Here is a 17,626-nt window from a genome sequence, read left to right as displayed (position 1 = left end):
TCTTTCTGGCAGGTAGGCAATACCCCATAACCCACTCAATACTAAATTCACTCTGAGGTGAAAGATTTCAACACTTAAATTAGGTCATTGGTGGGAGGGAGGGGATATGGGGATATATGTATACGTATAGCTGATTCACTTTGTTGTACAGCAGAAGCTAATAAAACATTGTAAAGCAATTATACTCCAATAAAGATATAAAAAAAATTAGGTCATTGGTTAAATAATTGATGTTAAATCCATATAAAGGAATACTATCGAGCCCCAGTGTTGAGTGATCAGACTTCAGTCCTCAAATAGTCAAGAAGTTCTAGTTCCTCCAAGCCCTCATCTTTTCTCAGACAAACCGCTGGGGCTGGCTGTCAGAATTTAATGGGCCAGGGTCTTGAGAACAGGATTCTGCCAGGAAATGCACACTCATTGTAGAGTCTCAGCCAAAAACTAGAGCGCAGTTAATAGCAAATACAAATCTGAGACTTACAGGAGGAAAGAAATCCCCTTTCTGCTCACAGGTCCCTGGAGAAGCTGTCTTTTAGCAAAGTGCTATTCGGAGAAAAATTATGCAGAGGAGGCTGAGATGTGGAGAATGCTCACCTCATCCCTCTGGTGTGGACAAAAGGGACAGATCCAGGCACCTCCTAAGTGACCTTTCTGTGTTTCTAGTGAGTGAAATAAAGGAGCCTTTCCCCGATCCTTAAGTCACGGTCACTCAGTTGGTGCTGCCCTAAATTAATTTTGCTTGCTTGTTTATTTAAGCCATGAGAAAATAGTATCTTTTTGTTTTGAAGTTGGGCTAGGATTAGCCCAGTTCCAGGAGCACCTCAGGGTGGGGTTTTATGAGGGTGAAAAGGTGTCCGTGTGACCGCTTACCCTGTGGGCCTTCTCCAGTGGAGGCAGGGAGCGGATTTGGTATTTGCAGTGTCATTGAGGTGGTGCGGAGCTCAGAATTAGGGCAGCTTCACTCCAGTGCCAGGGAAAGACTTGCCAGCAGTCAGGCCCAACTTTATGAAAAGAACAATTTGGTTAATGCAGGGGCGTGCTTTTGATAAATGCTCTGTTAGGAGAGAAGCCTGGTTGTTGCTTTTCTCTTCTGGCTAAAAACTGTTTAGTTCTTCCTCTCCCCCGCCCCGCCACCGTCTAACTCTGAGAATGCATAGATGCTTGATTTTGTGGACACCAGTTTCTCTACTTCTGTCTCTTGTATTTTGAAATATGCAGTATTATCCCCAGATACTATGTAGCAGAAAAGAGTTATAATGTAGAGAACAATTAATTCCCCTTTAAGAAGTACTAAGAGGAAAATGGGACTTTGCAAAATGGACTTCAAAGTCATGGTGTATCCCCCCAAAAAGTTATGCTTAAGGCTATTAAAATTCAAATTATATTTCATTTTACTCAAATCATAGTCCTTGATGCTTGTCAACAAGAGAGGATGCAGTTGGTTCTAGAGCACAATTCCAGTTCTACTGGATGGGACAGACCTCAAGGAGTTAATGCTTGTCTGGCATTATTCTTAAACAAATCAAGGCCTGGCTGCGGCAGCAGCCTCTCCCGTGGGAGGGGAGAGGTGCTGGGGCTGGGAGCCAGCACTAGCCGCCTTGTTTACTCCCCGCCCACTGAGAAGGCGCTGGTGTGGTGGGGAGAGCACGCGAGCCTGGGTTTTGGATGCTGAGCGGAGAGCCCCGTCTGGTGACTCACCCCCGCGCGGAGGTGCAGCAGTGCCGCGGGGCTGGGTGGTTAATCTTGCTGTCTCTTGCGTGAACGGCAGGAGCGGCTCGAGGCGATGATGCGCAGGTCCCTGGAGCGCACACAGCAGCTGGAGCTGAAGAAGAAGTGCTCGTGGGGAGCCTCACTGGCCGCGGGGCCCGGAGGACGCGATGGTGAGTGAAGGGCTGTCCCTGCATCGCAGGGCCCGGTGGGGAGATCTTGGGGCAGGAGGGGGATCACGGGCAGACTGGCGCCCGCAGGATCTGGGGGATGCTTTGTACCGATCTGCAGGTACCTTTTTCGGATGTGATGTTTAAAGCTGCCAAGCTTCCTGTGTATGCATTTCTTGCGAAGGGGATCTGTTCATTCTTCTTGCTCACAAACAGCAGTTGATACAGTAACTGGGCTTTGAGGTAAAACAAAAGAAAAACAAAGAAAATGAATGTAGAGCCTGGTTAACCGGATCCACCTAGCAAGCCCAGAGGTAACCTGATTTCAGGGAAGGTCAATGACAGCAGGCTCAGTCATGGCTGCAGCATGACGGGGAAAGGCTGAGCAGCAGTAACCCCCTAAAAGGGGCTGCGGTTCTTCCCTCCACATTATTTATTTCTGTTGCTCTTTCAGTTTTGTTTTAAGGTGACTTATTTATTTCATTATCCAGTTCATACTCATCTTTAAATTTTCAAATGTTTAATGTATGGATTGTTACTAGTCCCTGGGTGGTTTTGCCCTCTTTTTAGTGTCTTTTCTGTGTCTGCCATTCTATTATGCAGGAGCTGTATACCAGCTCTTTCTGAGAGCAAATGGGTTTACATGAGTGGTACAGTTTCTTGACTTTGCTGTATTGTGCTTTTAACCTTTTGTCAGTGAATATACTTTTTTTTCCTTTTTTTCTTTGAGACGTCAACAGCCCATCTCAGTTACTTTTTCTAATTTCCTAATAGAAACTAGAGTCAACCAGAAATTGGGACTTTTTTCTTTTACCTGTCTTTGCTCTGATTTTTTTTTTTTTGCTGTGTAGGTGAATCAGGAAATATCCCACCCCCTCCTCTAGGTTTAGCAGCCAGCACCCTCCCTCCGGACCCAGGGACCACTGCCGCCGCTGCTGAGTCCACCAACGGTATATCCCAGCATCACTGTGCCGTGGCATTTTGTGATGACTGTCCCGGTCACCCTCCTCCATCACTGTGTCTGTCTCAAGCACTTTTACAATTGATTTCTTAGTCTGACCCCTTAGAACTTTTTTCTAGAAAGTGAATGACATGCCCATATTTCTTTGTTCGTCATCGTGGAGCGTGCATGCCTTACATCCTAGTACCCTGGAGACATTTCATCCTTAGCTCACTAACTTCTACCTTGACAGTCTTGTCAGTGTTTGACTTCTGTGCATTTAGATCTTCAACGCTCTCGTGTATCATTGGTTTTTAGGCATTAAGTAGTAGGGTATTTCAATCACTTCTGGTTACCAGAACCTATAATTACACGGAGTTTTGGGTATTAATGTGATGGATTCCTGGAGAGGTGTTTGAGTTTACCAGTACTAACACTGTGAATCCAAACAAGGAGATAAATTGGCTTTGTTCTTGATTTCCTCTCTCTGATAGGCTCTCTGTTTTGTATACAGGCCTGGGAAATTCTTAGGGTCTAGGTCAAGAATAGAACTAGCAAAACCTTGCTCCCATTTAATAGGGACTTTAGAAATTCAACCCATCTTTGACTGGTAAAGAAAAAACAAGATGTAAAAGGGATACAATATTTCCCAGCCACCCAGAAGGTCAAATTATAGCAGTAGGAATAAATATCCTTGGTCTCCAGCGTTTCTTTGACAAAGAATAATTTTTATTGGTGTTGCTGAGTAGCAGAGACTTTGCCGCCTGGGCCACGTTCACTGTCATATGGGCACTGGCCTTCCCCCAACAGAGAGGGGCAGGTAGAGTTGATAATGACAGCTTGGGAATCGTACCCAGGGCCCTGGGACAGGGTGAGGTGAGTGTGGTACTCAACTGGAGCACTTAGTTTAAGGGAGTGGCAGAAATCTCAGTAATCAAGATAAAAGAATATTTTAATCAAAATGAATGAAGAACACTCTATGATGGACAAAATATTGAATTTGCAAAGACCAGTACCATGCTGAGCCATGTCGGAGCCTGAGGCAAAAGGGGAAATGTGTACCCCTAGAGACATGGTTTTATGTAATTTCTAGTGGTTATTTTTCCCAGAACATTAAAATACTCAAACTGAAACGTTGAAAAGTAGGTGTATTAAAGCTCATACTGTTTTAAGTTTAAATATTTTATTTATACCCAAACAGACTGTATTATAATTTTACTTCAGTCTAAGTTATTTAAAAATTATTTAGGGTCATCACTTGGTCAGGAGAAATTGTCAAACATGACACTTCTCTCATTTGAAAACAAGATGAGTAGAAGAGTAGATTTTGAAAATATTATTGATGAGTTTGCTTCCTTTAGAGCCGGGGCCACACATCTTTCCTTTTGCCTCAAGCTCGGATATGGCTTGGCTGGCACTGTGAGCACCTCTCGGGTTGCCACAGTCGTTTCACTTAGAAGCCCGTCTAAAGTAATGGTGGGAAATTAAGAGTACCAAACCCAGGACCACATTTTAAAATCCTAACCGTAAACAGTCATAGCCTTTGAGAAAGGGCCATTGTGACCCCATCTCTTGATAAAAGGAAGAAACCAACTGCTAAAGGTTGTTCTGCTTTAAATACAGCTCCTTGCTTTACAAATTACTTCTCTCTGCAACCTGAGCTCTAGATAACCTCAGAAAAAGGCCGGTTTCAGCTCACCCAGTCTCAGTCAGATCGTAGAACATTTTGCAGTGGTGCTTTGTCTCTGGGTCCAGGTTGGTTTTGTTTTTGTGTGGTCTGAGTTTACTTAAAAGTCCCTGGACACAAGGAAGTGGTTGACTGGTGGGATTAACAGGGCTTTAGTTGAACAGTTGAGTGAGGCTGAACATTTGGAGTCAAAGAGAAACACAAAGTCGAGCAATAGAAGAGAAGAACTTGCTTCAGATGGATGGCTGCTGTGGCCCGGGCATTCCCAGACGTGCCAAGTGGAGGGCAGGGAGCTGGAAGCAGTGTGCTGTGCCACAGTGGTTTTGGAGGCGTGTGGATGAGGACAGGAAGACACTTTGGGAAATGTGTTTCTTAGTCTAGAGTGGTGTGAATACCAATGTCTTTAATGCATTTCTCTGCAGCATGTGACAAACTTTCAACATCAACCATGAATTTGCCAAAGCAGACGGAGCCTCCCATGAGTAAGCGCCTGTCTTCATCCACCGCAACAATGTCCTATTCCCCAGACCGAGGCAAGTGAACGTGTAGACCTGGTCTGTCCAGTTTTCTTCTTTCTAGCGTGAGCGTGTTAACGTTGGTCTTTGGGAGAGCCCCTCTTGAGCCTTCCGCAAATAGCCCCATTCTCCTAGCCTTGCGATCTGTGCGTGGGAGCCCCAGGGCCTCACTAATGGGACTTTGGAATGTGGCAACGCACTCTTCACAACCAGGTCATTGTTGAATAGGGACAGGAGTTAATGCTATGCTCTCAGTCTGAAAGAGACTTCCATTTTCCACAGTGCATGTAGACGTTATCCTGGCCTGGGGTTAATTGACCAGTGGGCAGATGTGATTGTTAAAAAAGTAACTGCCCAGTTATTGGTGCGATATTGTTGATTAGCCAGAAACGGCGGGATTGATGAGGCAGAGGTACGCGGGAGACTTAGATGAGTGAAAAAAATGGGGCTCTGCTCTTGTCTGTGGTTTGTAAGCCTGCCCGTTTCTCTTTTGAAAACAGAAGTTCTGAACTAATACGAAATCTTTAAAAGGGCAAAAGGATGGGTGGCCTTCTCTGGCGCTCTGTTTTGAGGTGAGAGATGGTATGTATAGGACGGGTGCCAGTTCCAGAAACTGAATAGATATAAAATCACCCATGTTCTAATGGAGGCTCAGAGAAGACACTAAAAGTCCGAATTGCTACCTTTCAGAGTTTGTAGGTTAAGGAAGGGAGGGAAGCTCTCCATGCATTAAATGCGTATCTTAAAGCATCACTGAAGAAGTGTCAGGTGCCAGTAGAGTACGTAACTCATCGAGTCATCACCAGGGGGTGAGCAGGAGGGTGTTTGTGACTCTGAAGAGGCCAGTGTGCGTTCCTGGTTTTTTTCCACTGGCTTTGACCTTGCGCCTCCAGCACAGAGGTCTGTCATGTGTGGCAGAGACCCCAGAAGTGTCAGTGTTGATGCTCTCTGATGCAGTTCATGGGTAAGCGCTGGAAACCTTGAATTAACTAGGAGCTGGATGAGAGAACATCTACATGCTTTTAATTCTGTATAGCTGTTCCATTTGTGAGTATATCCCATAGGTTTTCATTAATTCATATGGTTACAAGTTGATGTTAAATTCATATTTGCATTGATTAATGTGTAAAGGTAATCAGTATGTTATTATATATTTTTGGCAACTGAATTATCTGCTTGTGGATTATTAATTGAAAATTTGAAATTCCCAAGCCATTTACTGGCTAGTGGATACCCAAAGAAGACGAAGTCATTGAAAAGTTAATCCATTATCTTATAATACGTTCCGAAACCATCAAAATAACATTTCAGTCACTGAATTTTAGATTATGGATACTACTACTTCCATTAAAGCTGATAATTAGTTGGCTATTTTTTTTTAATGTTTCTTATTTAACTTTTGCCCTTATTGCGTGGGAAAAGTATGAAAGGATGCATATTTCTACATTAACAAAATCAGTGTGTTATGAAATATTTCCTAACAGAGGGCCTAAAACAAGTGTTTTGTAGGAGTAATCTTTTTCTCCAATGTTAGATCTACTTGGTGAGTAAATGGTTTCTTGAGTCCCTATGACATCTTGGAATATGGGCTAATTCTCTTCGGGTGGTACAGGTGATACTCTAATTCTGTAATAGCATGTTGAATGAATTCTGGCACCCCAAGAGAAGTAACACACTCTCCCAAGCTCTAAATGACACGCGTCTGTTTTCTTTTACTATGACGAGCTCCGAAGCCATCCTTTGCTACAATATTTTTTCTTTCCACATTCGTTCTGCCACCCAAAAGTTGATTTGCATCATGCACTGTGTTGTTTTAGGCATTTTATTTTGTTTTGTTTTAATTTTGCTTTTTAAAATTTTCATTTGATTCCGTCCCTCAGCTCATCGCACGCACCTTAGTCCCATGGAAACCTTTCTTGTTATGCGACTGTTGACACCCACACAGGCTTCTTTAGCCAGAAGCAGAAGTGCACTCATGCTCTCTGAGCAGGCCAGTCACTCAGGTAAAAGAGGCCAAGCTGGTGACACTGAGGAAAATGCCCCAAATGGTATTGGTTGGCCTTTGAGTTATTCCTGAATTTTTATATCTTGCTTCACATTTGTTGGCTTCATGAAATGTCTTCTATGGTTAATAACATTTTCTACCCACCAGTGTTTTATTGTTGCTATATTTCTTTTCTTTCAAGTGTCACAGAGGTGAGTAAATTATTTTATGATTGAGGGCATGTGGATTAGGAAAAAAAAAATCCATCTCATGAGCTATGGCGGTTAGTAGACTTTTTTAAATAGACGGTTTGGTAAAGTAGCCTATAAACTGCAATCTCAGAAGTCCCATAACCAGCTCTACCACTTACTAGCTCTTACCACTTTGGGTGAGTTAATTAACCTCTCTAAGCCTCAGTTTCCTCATCTCTAAAGTGGAGTTATTTTAAATTGTCATGAGGATTAAATGAGATAGCACAATGATGGACACAGTCAGAACAGGTATCTAGAGCCTCACTACTCAAGGGGTGGTCCATGGACCAACAGCATTGGTATTACCTGGGAGCTTGTTAGGAGGGTGGACTCTCAGGCCCCGCCAGACCTGCACAGTGACGTCCAAGAAACAGTGGGCCACACCATCAAAGCCCTTCTTTGACCAAAGCAGATCAAACCATCATGGCAAGTTTAATGGGGACTAAAAAAAAAAAAAAATTAATGGGCACTAGTGTTCCCTGTTTGCAAGTGAGTAATGCCGTGTCCACATTAGGGCATGTCTGGTCTCCGTGTCAGTTCCCAAGATATAGTGCGTTCAGTGAGGTAACATATAAATGACATATTGTCCTCTACCTAGTTCTACCTGTTTCCAAGTAGTTGTGCTGTTTCTGCAGAGAATATATACAAATGGCCAATAAGCACATGACAAGATGCTGAACATCCTTAGTCATTAGGAAAATGCAAATCAAAACCATAATGAGATACTACTTCCCACTACTAGGATGGCTAAAATTCAAACAAAAAAAGGATAATACAGTTGACTCTTGAACAATTTAGGGGTTGGGGGTACCAGCCCGCCTCAGTCAAAAATCTGCATATAACTTTATAATCAGCCCTTTGTATACTTGGTTCCCTATCCGCAGATTCAACTAGCCACAAATAGTACCGTAGTATTTACTATTGAATAAAATCTGCGTGTAAGTGGACCCATGCGGTTCAAACCTGTGTTGTTCAAGAGTCAACTGTAATATGTATTGGCGAGGATGTGGGAGAAATTGTAACCTTTATACATTGCTGGTGGGAATGTAGAATGTGCAGCTGCCTTGGAAAACAGTCTGGCAAGTTTTTCAAAATGTTAGCGTTACCACATGAACCAGCAATTCTACTCTTTGGTATAGAGTCAAGGAAATTGAAAACATACACAATGAAGTATACAAGTATTCTCAGCAGCATTCTTCAGATTAGCCACAATGTGGAAACAACCCAGATATCCAACAACAGATGAATGGATAAACAAAATGTGTTTATCCATAAAGTGGAATATTATTCAGCAATAAAAAGGAATGAATTACTGATACATGCTACATGATGAACCTTGAAAACATTATGTTCAGTGAAAGAAGCCCGGCAGAAAATGCCACAAGTTTTATGATTCCATTTTTATGAAATGTCTGGAATAGACAAATCCAGAGAGACAGTAAATAAGTGGTTACTAGGGACTAGGGGAGGGGGAAGAGGAGTGAGTGCTTAATGGGCACAGGGTTTCTTTTGGGGGTGTTGAAAATGTTCTGGAATTAGACTGTAGTTATGGTTGCACAACCTTGTAAATATACTAAACCCCACTAAATTGTACACCTTTATGATATATGAATTCTATCTCAAACAAAAAATTCCTGGGAAGTAGGAAGTATCCCCATTTTGAGAATGAGAAATGGGTCAGGAGGACCACTCCCAGGATCGATGATTCTCTAGGAGAGCTCAGAGCTATGATTTATTACAGCAAAAAGCTACAGAGCAAAATCAGTGAAGGGAAAGGGTACAAGGAACAAAGTCCAGGGAAGACCGGGCACAGGCTCCCAGCGTCCTCTCCCAGTGGAGTCACACAGGACACGTTCCCCCAGCAATGAATTAGTACATGTATGAAGTGTTGCCAACCACAGAAGCCCATTAGAGACTCAGTGCCCAGAGTTTTTAGTGGGGGCTGGTCACGTGGACACCCCCTGCCAGGTATGTACCCAAATTCCAAACTCAGAAGGAAAGCAGGTGTTCAGCGTAAGTCATGTTGTTTGTACAAACAGGTTAGGCACAGTGAGCCACTCTTACCAGTTAACGGTGGGAACTCTGCCCAAATCCAAGTTCCCCGATGCTGGGGCCAGTGTGGTAAGCAGGCCTTTCCAGGGAGAGCAGTTAGGCCTGCTGTGTTTTTTCTGTTCTTCTCTGCACAGTTCACCCCCTTGGTCCTTGGCCACGGTGTCTTTATGGCAGAATTATTATCAATAGGAGCTCGTATAGCAGGCTGAGGCCAACCTACCGTATGGCTCTCACTTGTGCCATGTAGGGGTGCTGGACTTAGACAGTTAAGACACAGACCAGTCACTATCAAGGTCTGTCCTAGAAAGCCAGCTGGCTTCCTCCGTAAGTTTCCATATGAACCTCTTCTACCTGGCCTGAGGCATCAATTCAGGCCCAGCCAGCGCTGGGCAGTAAGATGAAGCTGGCCCGAAGCCTTCCAGGGCTGAGGCAGTGTCGTGATGGTACAAGTACAGTCCCCGAGAGCACACGTGTCCCCTGGAAACAGAGTTTATGATGTTCGGGCACCCCACACAGGACGTGCATTGGGCAGGCAGTCCAGGCTCACAGCCCCTCCCCAACCCCAACCTCCCCCCCCCCCACCGCTCTCAGTCCTCGCTTTCAGAGGCACTGCCTGAGGCGGTCCATTCCAAACAGTTCTGCCAGCGACCCTGGCTTCACCTCCTGCCGAGTGTGGACTGCGTGTGGAGGTGTTGAGCGGGGACTGCGCAGGAGCTGGCCTACCCCTGCCATCTCACGGTCACGCTGTCACCTGCAATCTGTCTCAATCTGAAGCGCTGGCAGCAGCTTGCAAAGGCAGTGTGGTTTTCCTTCAGCAAGAGGGGAGAGTTCCCAGAAACAGTTCTGGAAGAGAAAGATCGTGAATGCCCGTCCCCTGGCCCTCCCCTGCACCACTCCAGGGGGGCTGGGTTTTGTTGTTTTTCTCCATTGTTATCAGCATGCCCCTTTCAATAATCACGACTTTACATTTTCTCAGTCATCCTCTACTCTCACATGGACCTTTCATCTAGAAGCGTTGAATGCAAGAAGGACAAGAGCATTTTTATTTAAAAAAAAAATGTGTCCAACTTAAGCAGAATGATACATCATGCTCAGAAACTAGGACAAAATCCTGAATTTTCAAAAAATTTCAGAATAGGTTTGCATCATCCCCCGTCTCTTCCATCCTCTTCATTTATCCAGTGAGCAGCCTAGAAAAGATCAGTCCCTTTTCGGGGACGGGTGCATTGAACAAGTTGCCTTTCTGAGGTGTGTGTAGAGGGAGAAGGGCAAGGGAAGTAGAGTCGGGCTCTCGGTCTGTTGTTAACAAACCGTAGCCAATCTGGAAAGTCAAACACCAGACGTCTTGTCTCGTCAGCAGTGGTGCATCCCCCAGAGGGGGTCGAGCCTGCTCTTCGGGGTGGACAGAGGGGTCACACTCCCTTGAGTGCCCTTTCCCAACGTGCAGCTCTGGCAGGAATTACAAGTTAGAAATGCAGTCAGGCTCCACATCAGAAGTCGAGAGCCCACCAGCAGCTCCGTGTTGGATGGTCCCATCAGAGAACGAGCCTTTTCCTGTGTGCATTTGTCTGTGACCTGGATGGTCCAGCCAGCATCTGTGATGTTTTCTCAGGTTAGGGCCCCACGGAGGGGTGTTCTGTATCTACAGTGGTTCCAGGTTGATTTTTAAAACTTCAAAAGTGTGTTTCTGTCTGGAGATTGCCTCTCTTTTTACAACTCCCTTTTCCCAGAGGCTCCATTATGCAAAAATCACCAGGTATGGAGACTTGTTCTGGTTCTACTACTCAGAATTTAAATTCCAGCCAAACCACTGGTGGTAAAAAGCAAGGAAGTTGTGTCCCACTTCCACTTGGAGGAGAAAGTGAAAACTAAAGGCGTCACGTGGGCTGCACTCTTTCCCTCACTTAAGCCAGCATGGCCCAAAGCAGCCAGGGGATCGAGCAAGCCAGCACTTGGAGTTCCATGGGCCATCTTCAGATTCCATAGGTATTTCACCTCTCGCAGCAGACAGCAGCTTGGCTGCTGTTTCCTCTGGTGGGGGCTCCATAGCCACCAGGCACCAGAGGGTTGTCACCCTCCACCCCTTTCTCCTTCCTTTTACCAAACAATGCTTTCACTATGCATCAGGGAATCAGGGTCTTTCTCACGATTCCTGCTTCTGACACTAATTGTGTCAGGGGTCCCCAAGACCACCCCGGGTTCAGTGACTCGCTAGGAGGACTCAGAGGACTCAGCATGTGGTGGCGCTCGTAGCTGTGGTGTTCCAGCGGAAGGCTGCACAGCACAGGGAATTGGCGCACGGGCGAGTCCAGAGGACACCAGGTGCAGGTTTCCAAGAGTCCCCTCCCAGTGGAGTCACACAGGATGTGCCTGAGTCCCCCAGCAACGAGCTGCGACAACACGCGTGAAATGTTGCCAACCAGGGAGGCCAGCGCCCAGCACTGGTCACGTAGGCATCCCCTGCCAGGCACATACCACATTCCATACCCAGAGCAAGAAAGCAAGATCAGTCATGTTGTTTGTACAGACAGGTCAGGCACAGTGAGCTACTCATCAGTTAATGGTGAGAACCCTCCTGAAATCCAAGTTTCCAGATGCTTACAAGGGTCAACCTTGTGAACAGGCCCTTCCAAGGACAGCAGTCAGGTCTGCTATGTTAACTCTCTCCTGTACAAGGAAATTGACATTTAGAGAGGTTAAGTCACCTACCCAAGGTGATCCAGCTATTAGGTGATGGTGCTAGGTCCATCTGGCTCCAAAGCCCAGATTTTGAACTTCTGAAATGAACTGGACTCTTGAGCATTGAGTATGGGGGTCTTTTAAGATACGGTCTATTCTGTGTACACTAGAAAAAGTATGGTGGTATTTTGAGAATGTGGATTGCCCGTGTCACGTTTTAACAGAAATGTGGTGTTCTTCCCAACCCTCTGTTCCCCCTACTTTTTCTGTCTATGCTCCCTGTGTCTCTGGGTTTTATACTATAACTCTCTAGTATCCCATGCCTGTCCTCGTGTAGCTCCTGCTGGCCCCCTTAAATCTTCCTACAAGTCATCTCCCACTCGAAATGCCGAGAAGAAGAAGACGACATCTACATCTGGCGTAGGAGATGCTGGGAAAGGAGCCCCTGCAGGAGCGGAGGCCTCGCCGGTAGGTTTATACCCACTCACCCCTCGGGACTGGTTTATCTGACAGTGTGATTACTCCCTGCACTTGACCTGGGGTCTATTTCCATCAATCTCCAGGGACTGCTCAAGGGGCAGATTTGGTTTAAAATTGCACCCAACCTTTGAAAATCATTTAACTTTTTGCACCCTCCTAAATCTTAGTGCCTTGGAACAGATTCCTAAAGCCCTTGTCCTCGTTATAGCCTGTCCTCCAGAGGACGGGCGTCAGAAGGAATGTTCCGAGGGCCCTTTCTCTGCTTCTTTAAGGATGTCTGATTCTGGGCCAGTCTTGCCTCTACAGGCAACTAGAACTGAAGTTCTAGGTCAACCTTCATCCACAACAGTGGCCTTTAAACATTTTTGTCGTCATGGTAACACTATCAGTAAGGCAGATGTTGAGCAGGTACCCCCGATTGTGTATATTTGTTTAGAAATTTTACATGCCATACTACTTTCATTAGTTACACTTGCTATGTAACAAATTACCCCAAACCTTAGCAGCTTAAAGCCAACGTTTATTACCTCACTGGTTCTTTGGGTCAGAAATTGAGGATGGCTTAGCTGGGTGGTTCTGGTTCAGGGTCTCTCATGAGGGTGTGGTCAGGACGGCAGCCAGGGCTGCAGTCGTCAGAAAGCTTGGCTGGGGCTCTTCCAGGACAGCTCACTCACATGGCTGTTGGCAGGAGGCCCCAGTTCCTTACTGCATGGACCTCTCCAGAGAGCTGCTTGAGTGTCCAGATAACATGGCAGCTGGCTTCCCCTAGAGCAAGAGATCAGAGAGAGAGAGAGAGACCAAACCCACGGTTGAGGAGAAGGGAACTGAGCTCCACCTGTTAAAGCAAGGAGCATCAAATGACATGTGGACTCATTTTAAACACCACATTACCATTGGGCATTTATTTTATAACACCATATTTAGTTTTTTAATCCAGCGTGATCCCAAGGTTCTCACAGGAGAAGTGAATGTTTCAGACCCTAGGGTTTTACTGCTGGGTGGATTCCTGTGGGAGGGGGCTAATGTATGTGGGCATGGGGGCTGCATGAGGATTTGCTGCGGAAAATCACAGTCGGGAGAGAAGGGAACCACCGTTGCAGACTGCCTGCCGCGGGCCAGTCACAGAGGCCCATGTGAGGCAGGCCATGGGGAAGACATAGAGGGATGGAGGGGTGGCAGTCCCCGTTAAACTGGGTACACTGTAAGGGTCCCCAGCTCACTGTCTTGCACCCACCTATAGCTTTTTTTAAAAATAGTGATTGTATATCTTTGTACTCATTCCAGCTTCTGTATGTCCAGGACCGTAATCTGGTTCCATTGTTAGCTTTTTGTAAGATAACAAGGAGAAGGCGGTCTTTATGTTTTAAGGCTGAGGTTTTTTGTTTTTTTTTTAACTGAATGACCTAAATATGATGACCCCCTGGTGCTTCTCTGCAAAGATTCCCATTGTGGGAAGCAGTATAGCTCCGTATGGTTCCTTCTGAAAGAAAGCTGTGCATTGCTTCTATCTGGGGTATTTTTAGAAATTGTAGAAGTAATGGCAGTCATGGGCCATGGCCGTCCTATTCTGTGTCCCCTACAGACGGAGAAGACGAAGAGGGGGCCGAGAACAACAACTTCCGTTCCCAGCGTGGGCCTCATGTCCCCTCTGAGAAGATGCGATTTTCCAGCAGGCGTTTCTAAGAGGTCATCTTCTCCTGTGACACCCAAGTAAGCATCTTTCCCCTTCACCATAGTCGGATGGTTAAAGCAGTTTGGGGGGCTCTGTGCCGTGTGCCTCCAGCTCCCCCACGAGGCGTGGCCGGCCCGCCGAGGTGCGCTGTGTATCTTCTAGATAAATGATGTGCTCTTGAGGGCTTTGCTGCCTGGTAAATACTGGACTCTGATTTACCGAGATGAACCATTCGGCGTGTTTTCTTCAGGTCCATTAGTCCCATTCTGCTTTTCTGGCATTCCCCTTCTTTCTCCTTCAGCTGCATCTGGAGTGAAGTGATTGCATTGCGCTTGGGCTCTGGAGCCCCTGTGCTCCACACTCGCTCTCAGACCCTCTCTCGTCTTGTCTCTTTAACAGAGAGGCAATAATAACTTATCAGTCACCATCAGCTGTATGTTTTTTTTAATGAAGCCAATGAAAAACTGTGTAACTGGAAAACAAATTTACACTGTGTGACCACTGACTTAGGTCTTTAAAACATTTTGCTGCTAGTAACTGACAAGAACGACTCAGTAAATAACTCATTCCAGCAGTAGAATGGAAACATGTTCAGTAGTATTGAGAGAGAAAGAGAAATATGATTTTAATTTAGAAAAAAGGAAACTCTTTATATAGAGAGAATCATATAAAACTTGTTTGGTGCATCAGTTTGGTTCAGAGAACATAGGATAATACACAGATTTAATGAACACTTGGGAATTTTTTTTCTTTCCAAAAATTTTTTTAATTTTATTTATTTTTTTATACAGCAGGTTCTTATTAGTCATCAGTTTTATACACATCAGTGTATACATGTCAATCCCAATCTCCCAATTCATCTCCCCCCCACCCTTCCCCCTTGGTGTCCATACATTTGTTCTCTACATCTATGTATCAACTTGTGCCCTGCAAACTGGTTCATCTGTACCATTTTTCTAGGTTCCACGTACATGCATTAATATACGATATTTGTTTTTCTCTTTCTGACTTACTTCGCTCTGTATGACAGTCTCTAGATCCATCCACGTCTCAACAAATGACCAAATTTTGTTCCTTTTTATGGCTGAGTAATATTCCATTGTATATATGTACTACATCTTCTTTATCCGTTCGTCTGTCGATGGGCATTTAGGTTGCTTCCATGACCTGGCTATTGTAAATACTGCTGCAGTGAACATCGGGGTGCATGTGTCTTTTTGAATTATGGTTTTCTCTGGGTATATGCCCAGTAGTGGGATTGCGGGATCATATAGTAATTCTATTTTTAGTTTTTTAAGGAACCTCCATACTGTTCTCCATAGTGGCTGTATCAATTTACATTCCCACCAACAGTGCAAGAGGGTTCCCTTTTCTCCACACCCTCTCCAGCATTTGTTGTTTGTAGATGTTCTGATGCTGCCCATTCTAACTGGTGTGAGGTGATACCTCATTGTAGTTTTGATTTGCATTTCTCTAATAATTAGTGATGTTGAGCAGCTTTTCATGTGCTTCTTGGCCATCTGTATGTCTTCTTTGGAGAAATGTCTCTTTAGGTCTTCTGCCCATTTTTGGATTGGGTTGTTTGTTTCTTTAATATTGAGCTGCATGAGCTGTTTATATATTTTGGAGATTAATCCTTTGTCCATTGATTCATTTGCAAATATTTTCTCCCATTCTGAGGGTTGTCTTTTCATCTTGTTTATGGTTTCCTTTGCTGTGCAAAAGCTTTGAAGTTTCATTAGGTCCCATTTGTTTATTTTTGTTTTTATTTCCATTACTCTAGGAGGTGGATCAAAAAAGATCTTGCTGTGATTCATGTCAAAGAGTGTTCTTCCTATGTTTTCCTCTAAGAGTTTTATAGTGTCCGGTCTTGCATTTAGGTCTCTAATCCATTTTGAGTTTATTTTTGTGTATGGTGTTAGGGAGTGTTCTAATTTCATTCTTTTACATGTAGCTGTCCAGTTTTCCCAGCACCACTTACTGAAGAGACTGTCTTTTCTCCATTGTATATCCTTGCCTCCTTTGTCATAGATTAGCTGACCATAGGTGTGTGGGTTTATCTCTGGGCTTTCTATCTTGTTCCATTGATCTATGTTTCTGTTTTTGTGCCAGTACCATATTGTCTTGATGACTGTAGCTTTGTAGTATAGTCTGAAGTCAGGGAGTCTGATTCCTCCAGCTCCGTTTTTCTCCCTCAAGACTGCTTTGGCTATTTGGAGTCTTTTGTGTCTCCATACAAATTTTAAGATTTTTTGTTCTAGTTCTGTAAAAAATGCCACTGGTAATTTGATAGGGATTGCATTGAATCTGTAGATTGCTTTGGGTAGTATAGTCATTTTCACAATATTGATTCTTCCAATCCAAGAACATGGTATATCTCTCCATCTGTTGGTATCATCTTTAATTTCTTTCATCACTGTCTTATAGTTTTCTGCATACAGGTCTTTTGTCTCCTTAGGTAGGTTTATTCCTAGATATTTTGTTCTCTTTGTTGCAGTGGTAAGTGGGAGTGTTTCCTTAATTTCTCTTTCAGATTTTTCATCATTAGTGTATAGGAAGGCAAGAGATTTCTGTGCATTAATTTTGTATCCTTCAACTTTACCAAATTCATTGATTAGCTCTAGTAGTTTTCTGGTGGCATCTTTAGGATTCTCTATGTATAGTATCATGTCATCTGCAAACAGTGACAGTTTTACTTCTTCTTTTCCAATTTGTATTCCTTTTATTTCTTTTTCTTCTCTGATTGCCGTGGCTAGGACTTCCAAAACTGTGTTGAATAATAGTGGTGAGAGTGGACATCCTTGTCTTGTTCCCGATTTTAGAGGAAATGCTTTCAGTTTTTCACCATTGAGAATGATGTTTGCTGTGGGTTTGTCGTATATGGCCTTTATCATGTTGAGGTAAGTTCCCTCTCTGCCCACTTTCTGGAGAGTATTTATCATAAATGGGTGTTGAATTTTGTCACAAGCTTTTTCTGCATCTATTGAGATGATCATATGGTTTTTATTCTTCAGTTTGTTAATACGGTGTATCACATTGATTTGCGTATATTGAAGAATCCTTGCATCCCTGGATAAATCCCACTTGATCATGGTGTATGATCCATTTAATGTGTTGTTGGATTCTGTTTGCTAGTATTTTGTTGAGGATTTTTGCATCTATATTTATCAGTGATATTGGTCTGTAATTTTCTTTTTTTGTAGTATCTTTGTCTGGTTTTAGTATCAGGGTGATGGTGGCCTCCTAGAATAAGTTTGGGAGTGTTCCTTCCTCCACAGTTTTTTGGAAGAGTTTGAGAAGGATGAGTGTTAGCTCTTCTCTAAATGTTTGATACAATTCACCTGTGAAGTCCCCCACTATTATTGTGTTACTGTCGATTTCCTCTTTTATAGCTGTTAGCAGTTGCCTTTTGTATTGGGGTGCTCCTGTGTTGGGTGCATATATATTTATAATTGTTATATCTTCTTCTTGGATTGATCCCTTGATCAT

At 44.1% G+C, this 17,626-nt stretch overlaps 1 protein-coding gene across 16 annotated transcripts in view; it reads left to right on the top strand.

The window, feature by feature from the left end:
* The window catches only part of MAP7D2 (MAP7 domain containing 2), a 105,748-nt gene that overhangs the window by 58,328 nt on the left and 29,794 nt on the right, over positions 1-17,626 (top strand). For 2 of the 16 annotated variants that reach the window (XM_082447028.1, XM_082447020.1), the window contains exons 4-9: positions 1,769-1,880; positions 2,729-2,827; positions 4,927-5,037; positions 6,900-7,022; positions 12,299-12,453; positions 14,048-14,175. In XM_082447028.1, coding sequence (XP_082303154.1) covers positions 1,769-1,880; positions 2,729-2,827; positions 4,927-5,037; positions 6,900-7,022; positions 12,299-12,453; positions 14,048-14,175 — 728 coding nt within the window. The remainder of the gene's footprint in view (positions 1-1,768; positions 1,881-2,728; positions 2,828-4,926; positions 5,038-6,899; positions 7,023-12,298; positions 12,454-14,047; positions 14,176-17,626) is intronic. The other 14 variants (XM_082447030.1, XM_082447029.1, XM_082447032.1 and 11 more) reach the window with 8 other exon arrangements.

This window comes from Balaenoptera physalus (genome assembly GCF_965194825.1).
Source record: "Balaenoptera physalus genome assembly, chromosome: X".
In the NCBI taxonomy this organism is placed as follows: domain Eukaryota; kingdom Metazoa; phylum Chordata; class Mammalia; order Artiodactyla; family Balaenopteridae; genus Balaenoptera; species Balaenoptera physalus.
This window is presented reverse-complemented; position numbering and strand designations above follow the sequence as displayed.